This window comes from Phaenicophaeus curvirostris, chromosome 14 (assembly GCF_032191515.1).
Source record: "Phaenicophaeus curvirostris isolate KB17595 chromosome 14, BPBGC_Pcur_1.0, whole genome shotgun sequence".
Classification (NCBI taxonomy): Eukaryota; Metazoa; Chordata; class Aves; order Cuculiformes; family Cuculidae; genus Phaenicophaeus; species Phaenicophaeus curvirostris.
The window spans coordinates 6,590,829-6,614,397 of NC_091405.1; the positions used below are offsets into that span (position 1 = coordinate 6,590,829).

General features: G+C 41.4%; 1 protein-coding gene across 4 annotated transcripts in view; it reads left to right on the top strand.

The window, feature by feature from the left end:
• CBFB (core-binding factor subunit beta) overlaps nt 1-16,878 on the top strand; it is a 43,101-nt gene extending 26,223 nt beyond the window's left edge. For 2 of the 4 annotated variants that reach the window (XM_069868163.1, XM_069868159.1), the window contains 2 exons: nt 3,489-3,584; nt 16,722-16,878. In XM_069868163.1, coding sequence (XP_069724264.1) covers nt 3,489-3,584; nt 16,722-16,790 — 165 coding nt within the window. In that variant the 3' untranslated portion in view covers nt 16,791-16,878. Of the gene's footprint in view, nt 1-3,488; nt 3,616-16,721 lie in introns of all 4 variants that reach the window. The other 2 variants (XM_069868160.1, XM_069868161.1) reach the window with 2 other exon arrangements.
• Nucleotides 16,879-23,569: the final 6,691 nt, after the last annotated feature.

Below are 23,569 nucleotides of genomic sequence, written 5' to 3' on the forward strand. Positions count from 1 at the left end.
CCGTTTAGTTTGATTCATAGCACTAAGTTATGAATAGCTTCTGAACTGAGAGGAGTCCAATTGAATGTTCACTCAGAAGGAGACAGCATCACTGTTTTCCAAAACTGCATAGTTCTTGAAAAAAGTGGACGCCCTTCCAAAAAAAAAAAAAAAGTGGTCAGGTGAGCCGTGGGCTCAATTTTTCTTTTTAACTACTCCTCAAGAATTCCTTTTTGCTGTCTTCAAAAAGTGTTTGTGCCCTGAGCACGTGGTTTATTCAGGTTTTGGGTTTTTTTGAGGGGATGTATGCATGCTCTCAGGTGCGAGTGCTTTCTTGAGTTTGAGGACAGGGTGCTGAGCTGGAGGCATTACACAGTGCGGATCTACTGAGATAGGGTTGTACTCAATTAAGGGTGCGCAATATGGTTTTGGTTTGTGCCGAGAACGGTGATTACAAGGAGGTCTTTGGTCATCTTATTTGCCACAGTAGTAGTGCCTAAGAGTTCCTGGGTGCTATACAGTCACGGAGAAGTAGCTGCACCCTTATATTCATTAGTATTATAAATATTTAGGCAATCTTTTACGTTCTTCAGTTTCCTTTTTCCTGTATCTGTCACTTTGCTTCCTTTTTAAAAAGTATTTTAATATTACTAGTGGCAGTTGACCGAACTGCTGACTTTGCTCCCCGAAAAACACTGATGTCAGAGTGGATTTAAGTGCCTCATACTAGGCAGTGCATCGCCTGTGTTTTACCTGCTGTCTTTTGCAATAAGAGGCTCTGTTGGCATTCACACACCCCCATAGGCACCCCTCGCTCCTGTTTGCTGGAAGGCTTGTCTTACACATACGGAATGCTCTTGCATTTTCCTGTCTCTTACCACTTACATCTGACTAATACTGGGATCAGATAATTTTTTTTTTTCTGCCACGCTTGGGATATTATACTATTCTTCACCAGCTCAAAACATATTGTAGAAAGTAAAACTACGTGCATAACAATGAAGTACTTCAATTGTAACTTTTAAACCAGTGTTCTTTCTATTTAATTCACAGCCTGCTTGTGTCCTGCTACTAAACAGTCTCACTTTTCACTACTGGAGGTCCTGATTCAGCTGCTGCTTCAGTCTTCTGTGGACTGACACACATAAAACTCTATATATGGGTTTAAATATCTTCCCTGTGCGGGGCTGAAATGTCTCTGGTTTTGATATTTATCTTGAGTGTCACTAAAAGACTGTTTCTGTCTTCAGTACTTCTGTATATCCTCTGTGATGGAGCACTCTTGCTCTGTAGACTCCGTAGGTAGGAATGATTGTTCTCACAAGATCTCAGGCTGTTAAGAAGAATACATATGAGAATGGAGCTGTGTCAGCTTCTCTTTTTACTTTTTTTTTCTTTCTGGGTTGAGGCATTTTTGTTCTGTTCTTGTGTTGATATGCCTTATGTTTTGTTTATCCTTCTCCTTTCTTAGTAGCTTCATACAGGAGCATTTTTATTGATTAAAACTAAGATGGATAAATGATTTGGTCTCATATTCCCCAGGTTTATAGTTAGTAGATTTGAGTGACATTTGGAAAAACATTTGTTAAATTCCTGTTGTACAAGATCCTGAGACATTTTCAAATTTCTATTATAATAAATAAGCAGTAGACCAGACTTTAGGTTTTTTACTTAAGTTCTCATGCTTTTCCTCCCCTCCTTTTTCAGTCCTACATTAGTCAGTGTTTCAGCTGTCAACATGTGTTAATTCTGGATGTCAACATACTGATTCTTTTCCTATGAATTTCTGCTTTAGTTTCTTTAGGTAATGACCATTTCTTTAAAATATTCTGACTGAGGCTATGTTACCCTCTTATTTCATGACCACTTTAAATGATGACAAAATGCAAAAATATTTTATTAAAAAAATGCTTTTGTATCTCAAAGACACTTTCAAGTCTGTTAAAGAGTTAATAAAGACATACATACCTTTTGTAAACTGGAAATAAGATGGCTTTTCTGTAGTCATCTGGGAGGCAAGCTCGTTTATTTTATCTCCATCCTTTTGCATTATTAAGAACAAACTTAGTTTCCACTGTCTGGCCTTGGTTCTATGCATTGCACGAGCATTAAGATAGCTACAAGGGGCCAAATTCTATGCTTAAAAATAGTAAGTAGTGTTAAAATGTTATCTTACTGGCAGGTTTAAACATTGCCTTTTGAGATGGGTTTCTGGGGAGCTGGCTGCGGGAGCTGCTGACTGACAGATGTTTGTATTTAACTGTGTTAAGCCACAAGGGGCACCCACTCACATCACTTCACCAAGCAGCCCCAGGGTCCACGATTGTGCCGATGGCAAAAAAGGCAATTTAACATTCTCTCAGACGAGAGATGCTTTATCTTAAATTAAAAAATTTATGCACTTAATCCCTTGGTATATTAAGATTGAGTTTGGTTCTTGGTGTGTTTTTGTCCTCTACAGTTAAGGTTACGATTTTCTTCTTTTAAATCTATCAACTTGAAAATAGCATTTGTATATGTGTGGGAATCATAAGCAGAGTTAGTAGTAATTGTAGCTGAGGAGTTATGAGGAGGGAGAAGCAACACCGTTAATTCCTTACTGTTTTGTGTAACCTCTTTAGACTTGACTCCTTTCTGAACATTGAGACTGGGGAACAGCCATCTAATTTCATTCTGAGCAAAATACCTACCAGAAGGTCTCTTTAAGAATAATAATTTGTAATCCAATTAACACTGGCTTACATTTTAATAACACTTTATTTAAAACCTTCTTCTAATAGAAAATATGATTTGAAGGCGCTGTCTCTTTTTGAGCATTAATTTATTACATCTGTTCCTGTGCATAAGCCATTGTTGAAAGTAAACAATGGGGCTGTTGAAAACCTGCAGGTTTCTCCTGCATTGTGTGGGAATGTGTTCAAATTAGTGTGCTTCAAATGAACTGCTTTGCACTTCCTTATGCATCTAAATGTAAGTAATTTAAATAACGAATAATGGTTATGAGTGTTTTTACAGATGCACCTTCGTCAGCTTTTGATAAAATGGAGGATTTATTTGGTTTAATTTAGATAATACTTCTTTAAAACAAAAGAGAATTAAATTACCATTATGTATATAATGATGCTAATGAACTCTGTCTAGATATACTTGTGAATATTGTGTTCATAATTAGCTTTTATAAGGAGAATAAAACATATTGCCTCTTTCATGTAACTTTAGAGAATTCCTAGCTGTTAAAAAAAAGCAGCATTTTAAACTACTTCAGAAAAGCAGTTCTCCTTTGAAAGTGTGTTTTAGTAGTAGCTCTGCAGCTTTGGTTCTCTCTACTGCAGTGGTAAAGGTGAGTATTATTTCATTAACCGTTATTGGCATTTGCTGGAGCTCATCTGTGTTGTAGCAGAACCTGTAGGACTTTTGTTTGCTGCCAGGTGATCTCTAATATTTAAAGAAATCTTATCTGGTAGAAAGGAGGGTAGCCTGTTTTGTCACTCTGTCATCTGGTTTGGTAGCAGGAGGATGCTTTGGCACAACAAGCCTTTGAAGAAGCTCGACGAAGAACTCGTGAGTTTGAGGATAGAGACAGGTCTCATCGGGAGGAAATGGAGGTGAGGGTTTCACAGCTGCTGTCAGTAACTGGTTAGTACTTTCCCAAAACTTTAGATTGTTTCCATTTGTTTGTCTGTTTGTGCAATGTTGTGTATTTTGTTTGCTGTTTGATGTTGTCGTAAAAATTGCAAAATGCATTGGTTTTAACTATTGTAAAATTAATTTCAAGATTTTGAACTGTTGATCAGAATTCTCTGATTTTAGCCTTTTTTCCTTTCTGTAGATGGTCTTTTCTGTGGTTACTTAAGCTGTAAGGGTACATGTCTTCATGGAGCTGCCATCTCTCTCTCAAAGGATACTTGAGCAGCAGAGAGAGGGATCTTGTGTCCCATGCTTTTCTCATGAATGCAGGAAAGGCTTAGGAGGCTGTGGGCACGTAATTTTGTAGCTCGCTGTCCCATGTTGTGGGAAGCATTACCAGTGAATTTAATGAGATCCCACAGTCTGTGTTCTTGCACAGGCTAGTTTTATTTTCCTCTCACTCTTTTCTTACTGGCAAGGAGTCTTACTCCTCTATTTCAGTGGTGCAGTTCCCCTATCTTGTTCTTTGCTTCTTTAGGGCCCCACAGTCTTGAATCTTTTTCCTCCTTGATGAGAGCAGAAATTAGTGGGATCAGGAAAAGAGGAGCCAGGAAAGGGAATGGAAACCAGCTGCTCTGAGATGTCAGAAAGGCAAGAGCTGTAAGAGGACGAGTAATGCATAAGGAGAGATGGCAAGTTAAGTCAGTCTGTAGGTCAGGCAGAGAAAACAGAGACACTTCAAATTTCTGTCACTTACTAACTCTGTTTCATATTTCTCACTTCATCAGCATGGCCTGACTTTACTGGTAACTGCAATCTATCTGCTGCTTCTCAGGTTTTCGGCAAATTCAGTTGTTCTTGCTAACCTATGTTTCTTCTGGCATCCTTAGTGATAATTGAGATGATTAGACTGACTTCTTTCCCTTCTGAGTACAATTGGAAGGCAGAGCATGAGAATGACAGGGAAAAGGCAGATGCAGAGAATAGTATCTCTCACTTCGAAGAGATGACTGATGTGCAACTCTGATGTTGCTAGGTACAATGACAGCTGTAGCAAAGGCAAAATCCTTTTCTTGGCGGCCTCATTACTGCTGGATCACCTGAATTGTTCTGTTGCAGTCAGAGCACGGCTAGAACCTGCTTGTATGTTCAGTTTGAGAGGAAGGTAGAATTAACTTAAAACTATTCAAAAAGTTCTGTGGCAGCTTGCCTTAATTTTAACAACACAGTAGGAACTTGAAGCCCAGCCTTTAGTCCTTAGCCTCAACTTACTTCAAGCTTTTCCTGTTTTACTTAACTTCACTGTGCCTTGCTTCCCCACTCTTGTTACTACAGAGAAGAATCCGTGTGCTTACTGAATGCTGAGGGTTAAAAACATGAGACTTCCTGGAAGAACTGCTGGAGTTATGTGAGGCTTACTCTTTCTTCCAAGTGTAGAAAACACTTATTTGCAGCTAGTATGTGCAAAAACTCTTTCAATTAGCAGTGAGATTGAGGTAATATCGAGCATCTGGGGCTTCATAACAGACATCAAAACTTGTGACACTGAGACACAAAGAGCAGCATCCCTGGCCAGCTGCAGGAGCTGGATTTAATAACTTCTGAGAAAACTCATGCTTTTAATAAGACAACAGGCAGTTGTTAGTAAATTATATGTCCTTATTAGCTGCCAGTACCTATTTTCTCTTAAAACAACAATGGTCATTGTCCCAACTAAACCACTGACATAGCTCACCTGCAGAAAGGAAGAAATGGAAAAATTACTGACTTGACATATGTTTAAGTGGAATGAAAACCATTGTGAAAGATACTTCAAATTCGTGATATCAAATACAGGTTTTTAATAATTGCTATATATTGTTATGCATGCTTCTTTATTACCGTACATGTTTAATATGTATAACCAAGATATCCTTGCCGTAATTACCTGTAGTTCTAAAACTGGTTTTTATATTTCAGTTTTCATTTGTGTATTTTGGGGAAGGTGTGCTGGCCACATCTGAGGTGTTTACAGATGAGCTTTGGCACTCTGGATCTTACCACTGCATAAAATCAGGATCTATAGGGTAAAAGCAGGGAAGAGAGTAGAGATAGACTTAATGCTTTGCTAAGTCGTTGCATTTTCACACCATTCATTCTTTCCTGACTTTCATTTCAGCTGTGTTCTAATGCAGCATTTGAACAGGGTCAAGTGAAGGTTAATCAGTAAGCACTTACATGAGGTGCTTATGATCATCATGTAGAATTCTCAACAGAAAGTGATGCATAAATGTGCATTCCCATGTTTGTTGTGTTTATGGTCTATGTTGGGTTTTCCTTTGCTTATATGCTCAGTCAATTTGGAAACTGTTCATCAGTTGTACCCTTCTGAGGGTTGCATGGCTGACAGCTATAAAAATGTTGGTCCAAATGGTGTTGCATGCTGTTTGTGTAACTTTAGTAGGTCAAATAGTATATTTGGTCATGCTATAGAGATGGTACTTGGAGTTTTTTATAGGGCAGCTAGAAAAGGTGCATTCTAAGCATGCTGAGTGAGATTTTCTGTAAGTACACTGCATGACCATAGAGATCTCTTCAGCACAGTTTTTTAATACAATATCTACGCCTTTTATCATTGCTAATGAAGATTCTTTGTTCCTGCTAAGCCTGGCATGGACAGTAAAACTCTGAATTGCCAGACCTGGAAGAGGATTTCCTCAGTGTTAATGATTGTTTTGGGAATTGCAACCCTATAAAATCGGGGTATTTCAGACAGTAGAATTACAGCTGAAATGCCTTTAATAGAGACCAGATTCAGCTTCAGCTGAGGGAGGAAAGGGGAATCCTGCAATATTCCACCCACTCCTATTCAAAACAGGGGCGCCAGCTCTTTGGAAACACTTATCCATCTAAAGCCTGGCAGCATATGAAAATGATCAGATCCAGTTCTTTATTTATACAGCTTTCCGTATAGAAAAGATTCCCTGTTCTAAGTCTCCCTGTAGACTGTAAAAACAAAGTGGTATATCCTTGCCTAGGAGTGATCAGCGGAGGCTGTTGAAAACAGTTAAAATTGTTTGCATATGGCAGTTGGATGTTAGAGGTGAGGTACTTTGAAGGGAGGGGGGAGTAGCAAGTGCAGTAACAGCTTAGGAATAATCCCTCTACTAATTTTCTTTTCGTAAGTATCCTGAAAAAAAACAACCAGCCAATAAAAAAAGCCCCTCGGATGGCTGTCAGGTTTGTTTGCCTTCCTTTCATCATACTCTACCCTTTGCACTGATGACTTCATTAGCACAACAGATCCGTATTTCAGTGAACATCATCTTTGCAGCTGAGGGCAGAATCAGTAGTGGTTAGTAGGTTGTGCTGGAATTTCCAGAAGTGATCACACTTCTGTGCAATTATGGCTTTCCTCTAATGTAAATAGGATGTGAGCAAGTTTAGGAATTTTCACTGAAGCTTTTAAGTGTCTCTGAGTTGAACATCATGCTGTTATTTGTAACACACTTTCAGAAGCTTCTGGGTTTTCCTGTCGTGTAGCTTGGTCACATCGGATAGTGCACACCCTGCCTCACTGTTCAGGATTCTTTTGTTTCAAAGATGCTTTTGAAGCGAGTGTGTGTTTTTAATTAATGCCTTCAAATTTAATTATATATTTCAATGACTTTCACTTTAACAAAAACATCGGAATGCTGAGACAGTAAATGTTTGGCGATACGCGTGAAGGAAGATGTTATCTCCAGTTAAAGACTACTGTAAAAATAAGGGATTACATGAAGCCTCATAACTTTAGGAGCACTGAGGTACTTGGCTAACTAGCACTTTTTAATAGTTTAATACCAGTCGAAGACAAAGTTCTCTTTCCATGAGCAAGTACCACACCACAAGGAACTTGGTCTGAGGCTGTTACTTGTTATTCTGAAACTGGTGCTGTGGAACAGGTATATGAACTTGAAGAATTTGTATGTTTCTCTTTGCCAAGTGAAAAAAAAAAAAAAAAAGAGTGAGGAGATTGAAGTCAGGTGCTTTGTTTTCTCCTAGTTAATACAGGTTTGGTGTGAATCGCCAGAGTTCAGTGTCAAAATAAGAAGTGTTCTGCAGAAATTATTGTGAAGTTGCTCTTTAGATGTGCTTGAATCTTCCAGTAAAAGCTTCTGCTGTTTGTTCAGTGTTTTAGCCACAGTAGCGTGGTGCAAAATGCATTACATTGTCCAGGATGGCTTTGAGAGATTTGAACAGCCCCTAGTTGATGAAATTAGAACATATCCAAAAGTAATAGCCTGTGTCCAGCCCAGAAAAGCAAGGAGCAAGTACCTCCTGACAGCAATTTGCTGGAGTAGAAGGTACAAACCAGTGGATTTCTAGCAAGGAGATGGGTAAAAAGAAGAGGCTGTATTGTGTGTTGTGTGCCTATAGGGTTTTTGTTTTGCATAGGCAAACTGTAACTTCAAAACTGATGTGATCCGTTTGTGTGCGCGTACTGTTAGGCTGGAGCTTAGCTAAAGATGTTCTACTGATTGCTTTACATAGGGGTGAGTTGGATCTCTTCTCAGTTTTCCAGTGCAATTTGTTCAGCCAGCATTTCTGAAATGTCATATTCTTCCATTTTGTGTTCATTTCCCATGTTGCTGTCATGCTCTTTATTTTAGCAACACCGTGAGTAAAGAAATGGAGTGGTTTGCTCTTCCCTGAAACAGTCTTGTCTAGCAATCTGCCTGTTTGTGGTCTTGTGCTAAATATAAATTGCATTAATCGCTAGGCAGAGCCATATTAGGAAACTGCATGAAATTCCTGTTTTAAAAACCTTCGTTTGGTGAAAAAACCCTATTCTGAAACTTTTCTTTCTGCCACTAGAAATCTGTCTCAATACAAATTACCAGCCTGCCCCCCACCTTAAAACTGCTGGAGTAAGAATTTACTGAAGCATCAAATACTCAATACTGCCTTATGCTCCTATACATTTTTGCTGTTAGGATTCGAGTTAAAATGGGAGAGATTTATTTCATTTAATTGTGCTGAAGCTGTTAACTCTTAGAAAACAGGATTTTGCTACAGAAATGTCAACAGTTCATGATTGAAACAAAACTGAGTAGTAGGACTCACTTTCCTGTTCTTGCAGGGTTCTAGACAGTGAAGTTCTTTTTTTCTTAAAAAAAAAAAAAAAGTAACTTAAGTTGAAACTAATAGTGTAAATAAATGCTCTAATTAGAAGTATTTTTGTCAAGTCTAACTTGCTTCAGAAGAAAATACAGTATGTTTCAATAAAGTCCTTTGAATTTATTTACTGTTTATTGTGTGTACTCTCCAAACTGACAATGATATAAAAATAGTACAACTTTTAACACAGCCTTTTGGAGGTGAAAGAAATCAAAACTGTTAATTCTTCATATGCACTGGATAGACCAGACTTTTTATGTGCTTGTGTGTGTAGATAAGCATATATATAATGAGCATATATATAATTTGCTTATATTCAGGATGAATACAACATAATTTAGAAAAAAGCTTTATAGTAGGTGTGTGAATACGCGTTGTTTCAAAGGTTCTACAATGCAAGTGTAGTACAAATAGGCTAGTAGCGTTATGACTGTTGTTTCACAAGAACTTGAAATGGCTGGTATCTGTAAAAGTGCCATGGAATGCATATATCAGAAAAAACAATTTGTGCTGTACAGAATCAATGCTGACTGTAGTTCAGAGGAAATCAATCTTGCAAATCAGGGAATACTGTAATATAAGCATCTTCTTTCAGTCAATGAAGGTTAGAAAGGGGCTGAGCAACGGAGGAATACTGTCTGAAGGCAATCAATATTAATTATAAATTTATAACCTTTACACCAGCCTTTAAACAATACTTTCTAAAAGGGAGCATTTCAAGCTTTTTTTCCCTTGGATAGGAAGTTTTCCTAAAACAGTAAATTTCAGTCTGTACTCTGTTCTTAAGAGTGTACTCTGTTGTCATGCTGCCTCCTTTCTTGGTTTACTGTTATCTTAGTCAGGTTGCCAGTGTGGAGTATCAGAATCTGGAGCTTTTAAACAAAGATGCAGCCATTGCAATGATTTCAGGCAAGAGAGTACATCAGGAGCTGGTAAGCAAATTGTGCTGCTTGGCCCCGTTGTGCTCTGTAGCTCTCAAGCAGCCAGTAGGGTAGAGCAGACTCAACACATAACCTGTGTTTTTAGTGAAGCACTCTGTTTCTAGGAAGCTTGAAATGAAATCTTGATGGAGATAGGTGTTAAATTATTTTTCTCAATGGCCTTTGTCAAGAAAATTGTTGATTTTGACTTTCAGTGAGCTTAAAGGGCAATGAAAATGGATGTAGGAATTAAAAAAGAGCATCAGGTATAGAGTTCATAGCGTTAATTGTTGCACAATGACTCTAGTCTAACATCCAGATCTCTCACAGATTTGAGAGACAGTTTTCCATTATTCACGTAATTTGAGTGGTGCTTGACATATTAATTAAGGAAGACCAAGGCTGCTACTTCCTAGGCTCAAAGGAAAAGGAAAGGTGGCTGCAAAACGAATGTTAACAAGTGAGCAAACAAAGCAACTCCAGAGAGTAGATCTGGGCTGGAAAGCCTCATGCTGATACCACATTTCTGGTGAGTACAGCTAAAAATCCCACCCCCTGCCCTCCTGCCAGCAGCGTTCAGGTGCAGGAGGTAGTGATGGTGATGGGGCCCCTTTGCTGCTGTAGCTAAAACGGTGCTGAGAAGTGAAGACTGAGAGAGAGTCTGTCTTCAAGGTCCTAGTGGCCTGAAAGCCCACAGGGTGCTTCATCAGGCTACAGCTGTGACCAAAGAAGTTTTATTATATATAAGCTGTCACTCTTCTGATGTTGTAGTGGCCTGGTTTTGCTGACTTTAACTCTGAGAAGGCTGAGTTTCCCTGCCCCTGATCTTCTATTGAGTACGGGTAATTGAGGTGGGGGCATGGCCAGCATTTTAACCATGTTCAGATCTCTACAGGGGAGTTTGTTAGTAACCAGCAGCTCGGAGCAGAGCTTTCAGTTTGCTGTTCTTGATGTGGGTCTGCCTCAGTTAGCAGGACCGATGTGGAGGTGTGCTTGATTGTAACTGGGCATTTTGCTGAGGATTGCTCTCTCTGTTTCAGGATTTTGCCGTTTGGGCTTTTATTTTTGGTCCTGCAGTTGTATGCTTTTCTTTAGAGAAGTATCTGCAGTGTGCTCTCAGGTTTGTTTTTTAATCCTTTTCAGGAAGTTGAGTCGTCCTAAGAGAATCCAAATGTTCACTGTTTAGTTTTTCATAACATAGCCTGATTTTTCAGTTATTTAGTAAATTATAGGTGACGGATGCCAAGGCACATTATGCATCTGCTCTCTCTGTTTCAGCAGAGAATGGAGTTGCCAGAATGCAATTAAAGAATTGCAGTGGAATTGTCCATGGGTAGACTTCATTTTGACTAATCTTTGTAACAGCCCCTCTTCAAATTATCTCCCTTTTCCTTCCCTCCTCTTCACCAATGTCCCAAGTTATATATGCAGCGCATATTGCAGTTTTCTTAACTTTACTGCCTAGTGTTCAGAGGTCCTAACTTTGCCTGCTGCTTTTCTAAGTGATTCACTGAAAGGGTCGTCTTCATGGCAACCGTCCTTTTTAAGTGTTCTCCAACTCTCCTGGTTCTGCTTTCTCAGAACTGTCATGTAAACCACGCGGTGGGACCACATTATCTGTTCCTGATGAACTCATGCGGTAAAAGGCGTTGGTTTCCTTGGGTTCTGTCGGAGGCCTCTGAACATGCACAGGAAGGGGGTAGTTACAGATGCCTTCTCAAAGCCAGCTTAAGGAGCTTTATTGGCACTGTTGAAAGTGTCACCAGCTGCAGCGTGGGTCAGGACTGAGTGGCTGGAGGAGGAGGAGGATGGTGTTTGATAGTCTTGGCTGCTGGAGGAACCGTTTGTGTGCCTCCTTCCTTAATTGCCATTATCCTTAGATCCGTTTTACTTAAGTGCCCCAGTAAGAGATGTAAATGCTCCAACATGATCCCTGTACAAAAGAGTCACAAATTAAAGAATTGATGACTTCAAGCTATCTTAGTTTATTAAGGAGAAAATGAATATAATAGAGATATGACCGCCTCATTGTCTTGATACAACTTTCAGCCCATGCCAGTTAGCCTCTGTTTAGGCTTGGGAAGCGCTCAGAGATTACAGGGTTGAAGAGAGAAAAGGTGTAAGAGCGTTGCAGGCAATACATTTTGCATTTGTTTGCCTTCAAGTCAAAATTATTTTTAGTAATTTTTTACCCCACGGTATTAGCATTATGAGTTCAGCACAAATAAATCTAGCGTAGATGTTATAGGAGGCTTTGAAATGTTTTTTGTCAGATACGTTCCTGCAATTCTTCCAGTTGGTCGTCATACAGTCTCCAGTGTTAGAGGTTTTACGTGGCTTGTAGCCAGTTATAATTCCTTCCGTATTGCAGAAGATTTGCATGGCTTCGTGTGCTGAAAGCTGAGCACAAAGTATTTCTGGGTATTGAAACTCCCTATGTGTCGATTGCATTAACTATTCAATTTCAAGATGGTTGGAAGAAAACCAGCAGTGTTGGCTAAAATAACTTCATTTTTAGGAAAATTACAACTGTGGTGTTTACTATTTGTGAGCGTTTCTGGCAAGAAAATATTTGTTGTCATTTCACTAAATTGCAGATTGATAATGTTGGAAGTAGTGCTCCCTCAAACTTAAAATTGGCATTTGACTGAAAAAATGAAATACCCTGAGATAAGATGAATAACTACAGCTTTTTCATGACTCGTTTCATGACTCATGGTAGAGTATTCCATTTCCCAATGGCAAAGAGGGATACATCTTTCTTAATTGAAGCAGGTCTCCTTAATCTTTAAGAAGCTGAGGTCATTATTCACTGAGAGCAATTCTCATGCTTCTGCATGGCATTGTAAAGTATGCATTTCACAAATTACTGCAAATACTGCAATTTAGAGGATTGATTGGCTGTGTGGAGTATATGAGACCTCAAATTGAGAGAATTCTGGAAACTGTCATTTTACATCTATGAAAGGGACTTTTAGCTTCCTGTAATAGGCTGAGGAGAGCTAGCAGATGCTGCTCTGCTGGTAGTCACACTCCTCCTGAGAGTCAGTGTTAAGGATCTTGTGGCATTTCTTGTGAAAGCCCATTGTCAGCGACCGAAAATATCACCCAATACCTGATGCTCTACAGTGTTCTTGCTGTCTATGTACAAGGGGATTTCTCCTGTCTTTTAGATACATACGTATGTGGTGCTTTCACACGTTTTTTTGCACGGACAGCACAACTGTAGTTGCCACATACCATGCACGTGCACCAAGACAGGGTGGTGACTGATAGAATAAGTGTTTCACGTGTATGAATCCCTGCATAGCAATATAGCTCAAGTACAGGGGAGTGTCTGAGTGAGACAGAGCTGTCATTCCAATATGCTGCCGTTGCTTGTGTAAATCCCCATGTAGTGAAATGCAAGATTACACCTTCATCCACATATACTAGTGTAATTTATTGTAATGACTACTTTTGGTACGTTTCAGGGTAATTTGTCATGCCTTTTGCACATTGTTTGAAAGGGCAAATCTGGTAGTTGTTCAGTCGTGGCTTCTGCAAACTCTACAAGTAGCAATGAGGCCACGAATCCTGAATTCTTCCATATGATTTGAAAGAAAAGGCCACTTTAGGCAAAGTATAAATGCAACCATATGCTTGTACCTTGGAGTCTTCACTGAAATTTGACAATAAAATTGCTGTGCATGTGATTTGTTTTCTGACGAAGAAACTCTGCTTTTAGAGCAGTAGTACAGCAGCAATTAACTCCTGTTTTTTTCTAGGTAAGTGTGAAAATGTATATCGAATAAAAAATTGGTGGCTAGATAGGCACAAGTAAGATTCTGCTAATTCTTAACAACATCACATGCCTTTTTCTCCTTTGAGATAAAAGAGGCAGCAGTAAAAACCAGAATAAATCCTGTGACAGTCTGTTCAGCAGGAGAAAAGTAGGCAAAGTGGAACTGTTATCCTTTTGTTAGTCTTCGTACAGCTCTTAAATTAACGTGGAAGTATCTGTTTAGACTTGCTGAACAATATTTTGTATTAAGAAAAATATTTATAGCAGAGTTTACTTTTCTGTTGAAGAACGAAAAAAAAAAAGTGTGGGTTTTCCTTCATTGACTCTTCCAGAATGTTCTTGACTGTCAAAAGCCAAATGATCTGGCTTTTAGAAATGATGTAAAAATCTCAATTAAAAGCCACCTCCCAAAAGTCTGTGTCTCAATGGAGAGGGCGTTTTGTAAAAGCTGCTTCAGGGCTTGAAAAGAATACACCCTTTACCACTCACATTTTCAGCGCTGTATGTGATTGCAGCTGTTTTAATGCGATTCCTCAGAAAGATTACTGAGAAATCTGTGGGTTTCTGCACCAAAAGTGACGCCGTTGTCATGCTCAGAGTTCTCCTGCATGTAGGAAAAGCAGATTGTTTCCTGCAGTCAGAGTATGACCAGTGCAGATAGAACAGAGCAAGACCATCATCTGGCCCCTAAATATCTAAAATGCAGCCCCCGACAGTCCTGGATAGACAAGTGTAGTAGGTAGCAACTGGGATATTTAAAATATTTAAATATTTAAAATAGAGGGTGTTTCCGAAATAGTAATGGTGATTCAGCCACTGGAGAAGATGCAGGTGGGAATTGTCTTCTCTGGAAACATGCTGGTTACGAGAGCGTTTTATGGAATGAACTCGTTGTGCATCACAATGGGATCATTGCATGTGAAGGAAACCATAACTTTAAATCCACATTTAAATAGGAGAAGGAAGCAGCACTTCTCTGCGGGTGAAGCTAACCAGTTATACTGGGAGCGTAAAATTAGGTAGATGAGAAGAACGGCAGATAAGGGAGGAAGAAGTGAAGAGGCAGAGAAAAGTCTAAATCGGTGTTGGCAGCGTGTGCCAGAGGGTTTGGGAGCTGGCAGGCTGCTCGCTCGCTGTTGGGTGTGGGAGCGAAGGAGCAGCAGGCTGCGAGCCGGGGTGACTGTCACGCTGACGGGAAGGCTTCCTCTGTGTCAGTAACTGTGACTCAGAGCGCGGGGAACACCACAGAGCAGCGCTCGTGGAACACCACAGAGCAGCGCTCGTCTCGCAGTTCAGCATCGTATCACAGCTCAGCACTCATACTGTTCACTGTTATCTTGTAAACACAATAATTGCCTTAACTGCGCATTTCAGTGATACAACTGCCTGCATCAGGTCTGTTCATAGAATCATAGAATCACCAGGTTGGAAGAGACCCACTGGATCGAGTCCAACCATTCCTATCAATCGCTAAACCATGTCCCTCAGCGCCTCATCCACCCATCCCTTAAACACCCCCAGGGAAGGTGACTCAACCCCCTCCCTGGGCAGCCTCTGCCAGTGCCCAATGACCCTTTCTGTGAAAATTTTTTCCTAATGTTCAGCCTGAACCTCCCCTGGTGGAGCTTGAGGCCATTCCCTCTCGTCCTGTCCCCTGTCACTTGGGAGAAGAGCCCAGCTCCCTCCTCTCCACAACCTACTTTCAGGTAGTTGTAGTTCAACCAAATGAGAAGCTTTTCAAAGGATGGAAGCAGCCACTTGTTTTGCATTTTTTGCACTTTTTTTTAAGCACAGAGCGTGGCAGGTTATTGCAGCTGGTGAAACTAAGAGTGCTGTAGTGCTTGTGTAGTGACGCTTTCCACCGTCTGAGCGCGTGGCCCTGATACTGTTTGGGTTACACAATAGTTGCCCAAGGTGCCAGCTATCCACACTGTAAATATTGCGCTGAATGATAAATAAATGTCTTGAAACAGCAGCATATGTTAGATATCCCCTGAATCAAAGTATTGCTTTAAAATTGGTGCATAAATGTGTTTAAGCATTTACCCTGCAGCATTTGTGTGCGCTACTGGAATGCAGCCTGTGTGGGTGCAAGGTCAAGAAAGTCGACAGCAGTGTCTCTCACTATGACTGACCATCTTTCATTGCCATCAACTCAAACTGTTTAACAGAAGCGTTCATTTAAAGAAAGAACAGATGTTACATTCATTCTTAATACAGGGGCACAGTCCTAAGTATGAGAGTTCTGTTTTCTATTGCTGATAACTTTACAGGTGCACCGAAGGAAAAAGTATATGCTGCAATAAACCCCCAACTTGACTTTTGAGAAGTGTTACAATTAAAATGTATGTCAATTTATACTATAAACTGTGCTAGTGTGTTACTGTGTTATAAATCTCTTTATTCCAGAAAGAGCTAAAGTAAATGTTTGCCACATTAAAATACCAAGGGGAGATTAATTTGTAAATGGTGTCATGTACTCTGCATTCTTGCATTATAGCCTTTCTCCCCAAAATCTTGATTCTGAGCACAGTCTCAGCAAAGGTTAACAGAAGGGAACTTCACAGGGAAGAGCTGCGTTTTGGAAGGAGATGCACAAAACTGTTGCCTAACTTGTGGAAGTCTCTTGCTGATTGTTAAAGTGATGCTGAGAAGCCTTTGAACTTGGCTGCAGGAGAGACTCTGAGCTGAGAAGCTTGGCTGCAGGAGAGCCTCCGAGGCGAGGTCCAAGAGCTCACATTTGCTTGCGCGCCCTCGCTCTGAGCCTGCCAGCCTTGCCTGCCCCGTGGCTGAAAGGGGGGCAGCAGCGGAGCTCTGTGTCTCTGCAGAGAGGGGATGCAGCCCCCCTCAAAGTTTCTTGTTGGCTCGAAAGGTTAACTGAACTGAGAGGGGGGAAAAAGAGTCATTTTGGTGTTAAAAATGAATGCATTTCTTCACAATGAGGGTAGGGAGGCCCTGGCCCAGATTGCCCAGAGCAGTGGTGGCTGCCCCATCCCTGGAGGTGTTCAGGGCCAGGTTGGATGGGGCTTGGAGCCCCTGAGCCAGTGGGAGGTGTTCCTGCCCATGACGGGGGGATTGGAACTGGATGGACTTTAAGGTCCCTTCCAATTAAAACTATTTTCTGATTCTGTGATATTTTTACTGCTTGAAATGTGAAGGTTCTGCCTTTGGATTGGTTACAATCTTAGTCATGTTAATGCATTTAAGAAAATAACTAAACTGATAATTTCCAAATCGCTTTTTTGGTCCTAACTATGTGTTTATTATTGCAGGCAAGAAGACAGCAAGACCCTAGTCCTGGATCTAACCTAGGAAGTGGTGATGATCTCAAACTACGTTAATCAACAGCAGCAGGCATACCATGGGTCTGCACACAGGCATTGCTTCTACTTGGCAAAGGATTTAATAAAAGACCAGAAACTGTGATAACTGGGTATACTATGGTCTGTTTCCTGACCTGCGGCAGTCAGAATCACCGTGAACTGCCATGGTTTGCACTATGTTTATGTTACAATACCTGCATTTCCCATTTTAAGCATGTAGCCAGTGGCAATTTGAAATTTTGTTTTTCTATGCAAACTTATTTTTGTTGGCACTATTTTAGTGAAATGGAAACTTATGCAGCTATAAAACCATTTTTCTCAACTGTAATAAAAATTGTCACTTAAAAATAGGTCAAGATATTACAGATTTTAAAAGTCTCTTTTTGTTTTTATTTTTTTTGTAAACCGCTGGAAGCCAGTGCATTCCAAGCTTAATTTTTTTAATATGGGCTTTTGGAATTTTGATTGTCCTTATTGTGCTCCTGCTTTATTTTAGATACGCGTTCTTACCTTTCTTTCAGTTTTCTTTTTCTAAATTTGCAAGACCTTCTTAAAACTGCTGATGTTATTTTGCATTATTTCCAAGCTGAACCCAGTGAATTAGAGCTGTTGGAATCAGTTTTCAAACTCTGTGGGTTTGTAAGCGTTACAGTTGCAGTATTCTTTGAACTGCTAACAATTCATTGGTTCTACTTTTTAAATGGCAAAACCTTAAAATGTGTATTTTCATGCATTAATGCATCGTGCCCCAGTATCTATCTTAGATTTTATTCTGTATCAAGTGAGTTTGGGTGGTTATTATACCCCTGTATATAGTACTTTACTGAAACTCATGGGAAGTCGCAGGCTGGCTTCTGTTTTATTCAGGGATTTTTTTAATAGTTCTTAAAAGGGATACTGCAACTCTACAATCAGATTCAACAGCGTGTTAAACTGGGAACAGAAGCGATCAGCTGCCAAGGTGATACGCATTAAATCATATTTAAGATAGCTGCTTTAAGTATATTTTATATCTTAGGCTTTTTGTAAGGTTGTGCTGAATGGTGACAAGTTGAGATGAGGTTGTGTGCAGAGAATTTCATACTGTGCATAGCACCCTTCTATAAAATTTATGCATATTAAGACTACATTGCAGTATATATTGCATTTTCTAACAGGGTAAGGTTTGAGATGAGTTAGTTTGTGTGAATTATCTCATTTTATTTTGGGTGGTGGTGAATGGACTCGTTCCAAATTTTTAGTTGTATCTAATATTTGAAAAAAATTGATCGGAAATGTGGTGTCATTTGGCTTTGTTAAAATGTGCTGCTCCTGTACAGCCTGATTAATTAAAATGTCACTTAAATATCTTTTTTAAAATAGGTGATCTAATTTCGGTATTTTAAGAATTATTTTGGTGGTAAAAACTCTGTATGGTTAGAACAGTTAAATCTTTATTAAATTCTATGATTAAGATGGGACTGAAAGCTGTTGCTGATTCTAATTTTCCCATTTACATTCCTCATTAATGGCAAAACAATTGATGCAAAAGAGGTCTTGCAAAAATGTAAACAGATGTCAATGTGAAGGAGAATCTTTGTTAATAATATGAATATTTAACATTCACTTAAAAATGTCAATAACTGTAAACTGTGAGAATGTCATCAAATAGAAATATTTTGATACTTCCATTTAAATGTGATTCACCTGAAAGATAACCTTTTTCACTCTGTGGCCACGTATTCTTCTTGCTCTTCTTCCCCCAAAGAAGTGATTTTTCTAAAGTGTTTCTGCAATGAGTTATTTAAGGGACACACGCATGCATCTGCACGCAGCCCTCGCCTCGGATCTTCTCTGCCGTCTGTGTATTTTTGATGGAATAGTCTGAAGATTTATTTTAAAAGGCTTTCCTAACGTTTCAGACAGTGGTTTTAAACCATAAGTACACAGGAAATTATGCTATCAGATATTAACAATGCTATCTTTGTGTAAATACTGAACTTTCCCTATCATCATTTAGCATTCTGCTGCTTTTGATATCTTAATGCTGGCATTAAGATCACAAGCCCTTCCCCTCTGCTGGTTAGTGCAGACTTTTTAAAGTGCATTTTAAGTTATTGATGCAATTTGATATTTTTCTTAATTTCTATTTAAACTGAAGTTGCATCATCTTTCTTGAATTCATCTCCTGTAAGAGTTGCCTTAAGCTACAGGATTGCTTTTGCTACTTTTTGTGTTGTATGTTTAACTTTCATAATAAACTTCTGTGTAGTGAAAACGAGGTGCTGCAATTTTATTTCTGACATCCTGGTAGCACAAACCGGGGTATTCGGTGCTTCTGGTGGCGCTTTCCAAACTCCTGCCAGTGCAAAACTGCCTGGTGTGTCCATGGCTATAGCTCTACTGACATCCAGTGGTCACTCACATCGAGCACCCGCTCTGTAAGGGCTTTCCAGGGGTGTTCATGGTTCTTTCAAAACCTTTCACATCATAGAATGGTTTGCGTTGGAAGGAACCTCAGAGTCTATGTATCCAGTTCCAACCCAGTGCGCAGGAACACCTCCCACTGGATCAGGGGCTCCAAACCCCATCCAACCTGGCCTTGAACCCCTCCAGGGATGGGGCAGCCACGGCTTCTCTGGGCAACCTGGGCCAGGGCCTCCCCACCCTCACAGGAAAACATTTCTTCCTAATGTCTAGTCTAAATCTCCCCTCATTCAACTTAAAACCTTTCCCCCTCGTTCTGTCCCTGATGGAGAGCCGTTCCCTGGAGCTCCTTTCAGTACTGGAAGGGGCTGCTCTGAGGTCTCTCCAGAGCTTTTTCTTCTCAGCCTGTCCTCGTAGGGGAGGTGCTCCAGCCCTTGGATCATCTTCATGCCCTCTTCTGGACTCGCTCTAACAGATCCATGCCCTATATCCCAAGGGCCTGCACTGGGGTAAATGCAGGTATTGCCCTAGAACTCTTCTGACTTTTTCTAACTTCCATGCCCTGCTTGGTCTGAAAGCCTAGATCTGCTTAAATAGCCCTAAGAAGTTTTATCTCCTTGGATTGTAGTGGTTGCATACGCTTACAGGAAAGCATTGTTTATGGGCATGTTTTTATAGCAGCCATTAAACCTTGCTAATTGTGCTGCTTTGGACGAGGAGGTAAATGAGGTAGTTTGCACATGGAAATTGAGGAAATGGAGAAATGCGGTAAAGTACTGTTGGGAAAATATGAATGTGACATCCTACCCCTGAAAACCTCTGCTGAAGCTGCTGGAATTCTAGATGGTATAACCAAACATTTTACAGTGAATGGCAGTGGTGGTTTACGTACCAAAATCACGTAGAAAATTGCTGCCTTCGTAGCTTGTGAGCTGCAGTCTTTGGAAGAGCTTACATGCCAAAGGACAAAGTATAACCCTGTTTCACGCTTTTAAAATCTGACTGTAAGTGGATCAGAGAGTGCCTGATAAAACTGGCATTGCCTGGGACCTGGGCGGCTTCTGCAGATGCTCTGTAGTTTGGAAGGGTGGTTGGTTTTAGAACAGGCATGAATGACAAACTGTGTTACTCTGCTGCTGTGGTCCTGATGGCAGAGGGGATCTTTGTGAGCTGCTGTAGGCTCTGCTATCAAAACAGTTCATTTCAAAAGGCACCTTTAAAGAATCATAGAATAACCAGGTTGGAAGAGACCCACGGGATCATCAAGTCCAACCATTCCTATCAAACACTAAACCATGTCCCTCAGCACCTCGTCCACCCGTCCCTTAAACACCTCCAGGGAAGGTGAATCAACCACCTCCCTGGGCAGCTGCCCAATGACCCTTTCTGTGAAACATTTTTTCCTAATGTCCAGCCTAAATCTCCCCTGGCGGAGCTTGAGGCCATTCCCTCTTGTCCTGTCCCCTGTCACTTGGGAGAAGAGCCCAGCTCCCTCCTCTCCACAACCTCCTTTCAGGTAGTTGTAGAGAGCAATGAGGTCTCCCCTCAGCCTCCTCTTCTCCAGGCTAAACACCCCCAGCTCTCTCAGCCATTCCTCAGAAGGCCTGTTCTCCAGCCCCCTCACCAGCTTCGTTGCTCTTCTCTGGAGCAGTGAGTAAAGCTGTCTGGTATCTCATCAGTTTGTCGACAAGGTTGGGGAATGGTTCACTTTCCTGCCCAAGGCGGATCACAAGGGCAGTACCTTGTCTGCAAAGCCTTCCCTTGACTGGAGGCATCTAAAGGATGGAGGCACTTTGTCCCCTTATTCTTCTTATTGAGTCTGCCTCTTGGGGGCATGAATAGCAGAGGGATTCTGAAAACCTTCCTGCATGAGGCATCAATGGCAGAAGAGGATTTTTAAAACATTACGATCATTTTCCTCGATTAGCATGACTTGCGGAGGGATGGCTGTGTTCAACTGGAGTGAAGGACCACTGGAGCTTGCTGGGTTGGAGAAGGATGTCGGTGGTCTGTGCCCCACCACAGCAGGTGAGATACAGTCACTTCTGACTTGGTTTTTAACCTCTGGCAGTTACACGGCCTCGTTATGAGACGAGAGAATCCAGAGTATCGGCTGAAGTTTTCAAAACCTGAAGGAAAGGGCTTCCCAGTCTCTCTTGAAAGTGCCAGCAGCTCTCAGCTTTCCTGATTGGGGCTCTTGGCCCCTTTTCTGAAAGCAGGAGGCTCTGAAAATGAAACTCTAGGTGAAACTAGCAGCTTTTCTGTTCCTGCAGATCTGTGGTGTTTTGTCTAATAACAAGCCTTGTTCAGGTAGGGGCTGGGAAGTTAAATGAAGGAGACGTGGGTTTGGAGGACTGCATGTCTTGGCAGGACTTCTGTATTTCATTTGTCTGCCATGAGTTCAGGGCTCTGCTCTGTTACGGATGTATTTAGGAATCCATCCTCTCTGTGCAGAAACAGGACCAATTTCTGTAAAGTCACCTTATTTTGTTACTACATTTCCAATGCAAATACGAGAATGACAAAAATGGCTTCAAGGTTGAGAATTACAGTGAGAAGTTAGAGCGGGGCGCGCATTTGCATAGGCAACGTTTCTCATAACTCATTTGCCTGACATCCTGTCTTCACGCTGCCATGAAATGTAAATCCCAGCGCATGAATATTCATCAGCTGCTGCGCAGCTCAGAGCTGCTAGGGGTTTAAGCGACTTTATGAAATCGCTTTCTCAATTACAGGTTGAGATAAGTGAATTTCCAGAATGGCCTTAGGCTCAGTTCTTAAAGCTTGGGAGCAAGAAAGGGGGAAAGTGAGGCAGAAGAGCCCAGTGCTGCCTTGGCCGCTGCTCTCATCCTGCAGAGAGCACCTGGGAAAACCGGGTACCTGTAGGAGGGGAAAAGGTGGGAATAAGGAATATTTCTTGCCCAGCTGTATCCTTCTTATTCGGTCTGGGCCACAGTTTATCACTGCTGGTGAGACTTCTGCTAAGTCTTTGTTGCTCCCCACAGATCTGGATGAGTAACTAGGTGTTTTCCAACCTGTTAGGCTTCATGATGGTGTTTTGGGGGATGCGGGTTTTACCGGTGCTCCACTTTCCCTTGTTCCACAAGCTTTAATCTTGCTTTTCATGATAACTGGTGTCCTTATCACCTTTCACCATTTGCAAGCCTTTCCATTCCCCTAGCAGGTGAAGGTGTAGCTGGAAAACAAACCTAGAACTGGAGACAAGTTGGCACCTGCAGGCTCCTGACCTTTCCAGAGGTTAACCACTGGTTTGTGGAGAGAGGTCATTCCTATGAGCCTTGATTGCTTGCATCCCCCAACCTTTCAGCTTTTCCTATTCATATTATGTGAAAATCCAGCCAAGTACAGACACAGGAAAATGAGCAGTATAAGGGAAGTAAAACTTCTTGGCTGCTGGATTCACTTGGCTCTGAGAGCTTCTTAAGTGCATCTGCTCTTACTGAAGTAAACGGCTGGAGCGAGAGTGCTGCTCCTGGGATGGTTCAGGAGTGCAGCAGGGCTTGGGTGTTTCACAGCCGCAGTGCAGATCATGGCTCTTCAGGCCACGCTCCTATGGGAAGGCCTTGGGTGTGAAGATCCGAGGTCTTTAGAGGGGCAGGGACACCTCCCACTGGATCAGGTTGCTCAGAGCCCCATCCAACCTGGCCTTGAACACCTCCAGGGATGGGGCAACCACCACAGCTCTGGGCAACCTGGGTCACTGCCTCACCTCCCTCACAAGAAAATGTTCTTTCCTAATATCTAATCTAAACCACCCCTCTTGCAGCTTAAAATCATTCCCCTCGTCCCATCCCTGCACTCCCTGATAAAGAGCCTCTCCCCAGCTTTCCTGTAGGCAATGTAGCTGTCTGCATAAACAAGGATGTCAGCATCTGAACCCCCTGCATCTTGTGTAAACCCAGTTTCTGAACTGCTCGTCTCTTCTGCCTTCAGCCAGAGATACGCTCTCAACTCTCTATCCCCTTCTTCCTGCTGTGGTGGAGCTGAGCCCTTTGCAGAACTAAATTTAGGTCTTGTTTGTAATCATATATCGTATTATAAATTCGATAGGAGGTGGGTCTGAGAGGTAAGTGGTGCTCGTCCCGGGAGCTGCTTCTCACCAGGCAGCTGAGCTGCTTGGGCGAATGCTACTGGATGGGGACAGCATCCCTCCTTGCTGCACCGGTACCTCTGGAGTGGCTGAGCATTCAATAGCATTTGGTGACCAGAAGAAACTAATTACTTGCCAAGGCTCATTCCTGGCTTCTTCAGTTGATTTGATCACTTTAACTCAACGGTGCAGCACCTGGCTCATATTTTGTACAGTTGTGGCACCGGAGGCTGCTGTTCCCGGCCCCTGAAGGCAGCAGGGCAGGAGAGGTCTGGCTCAG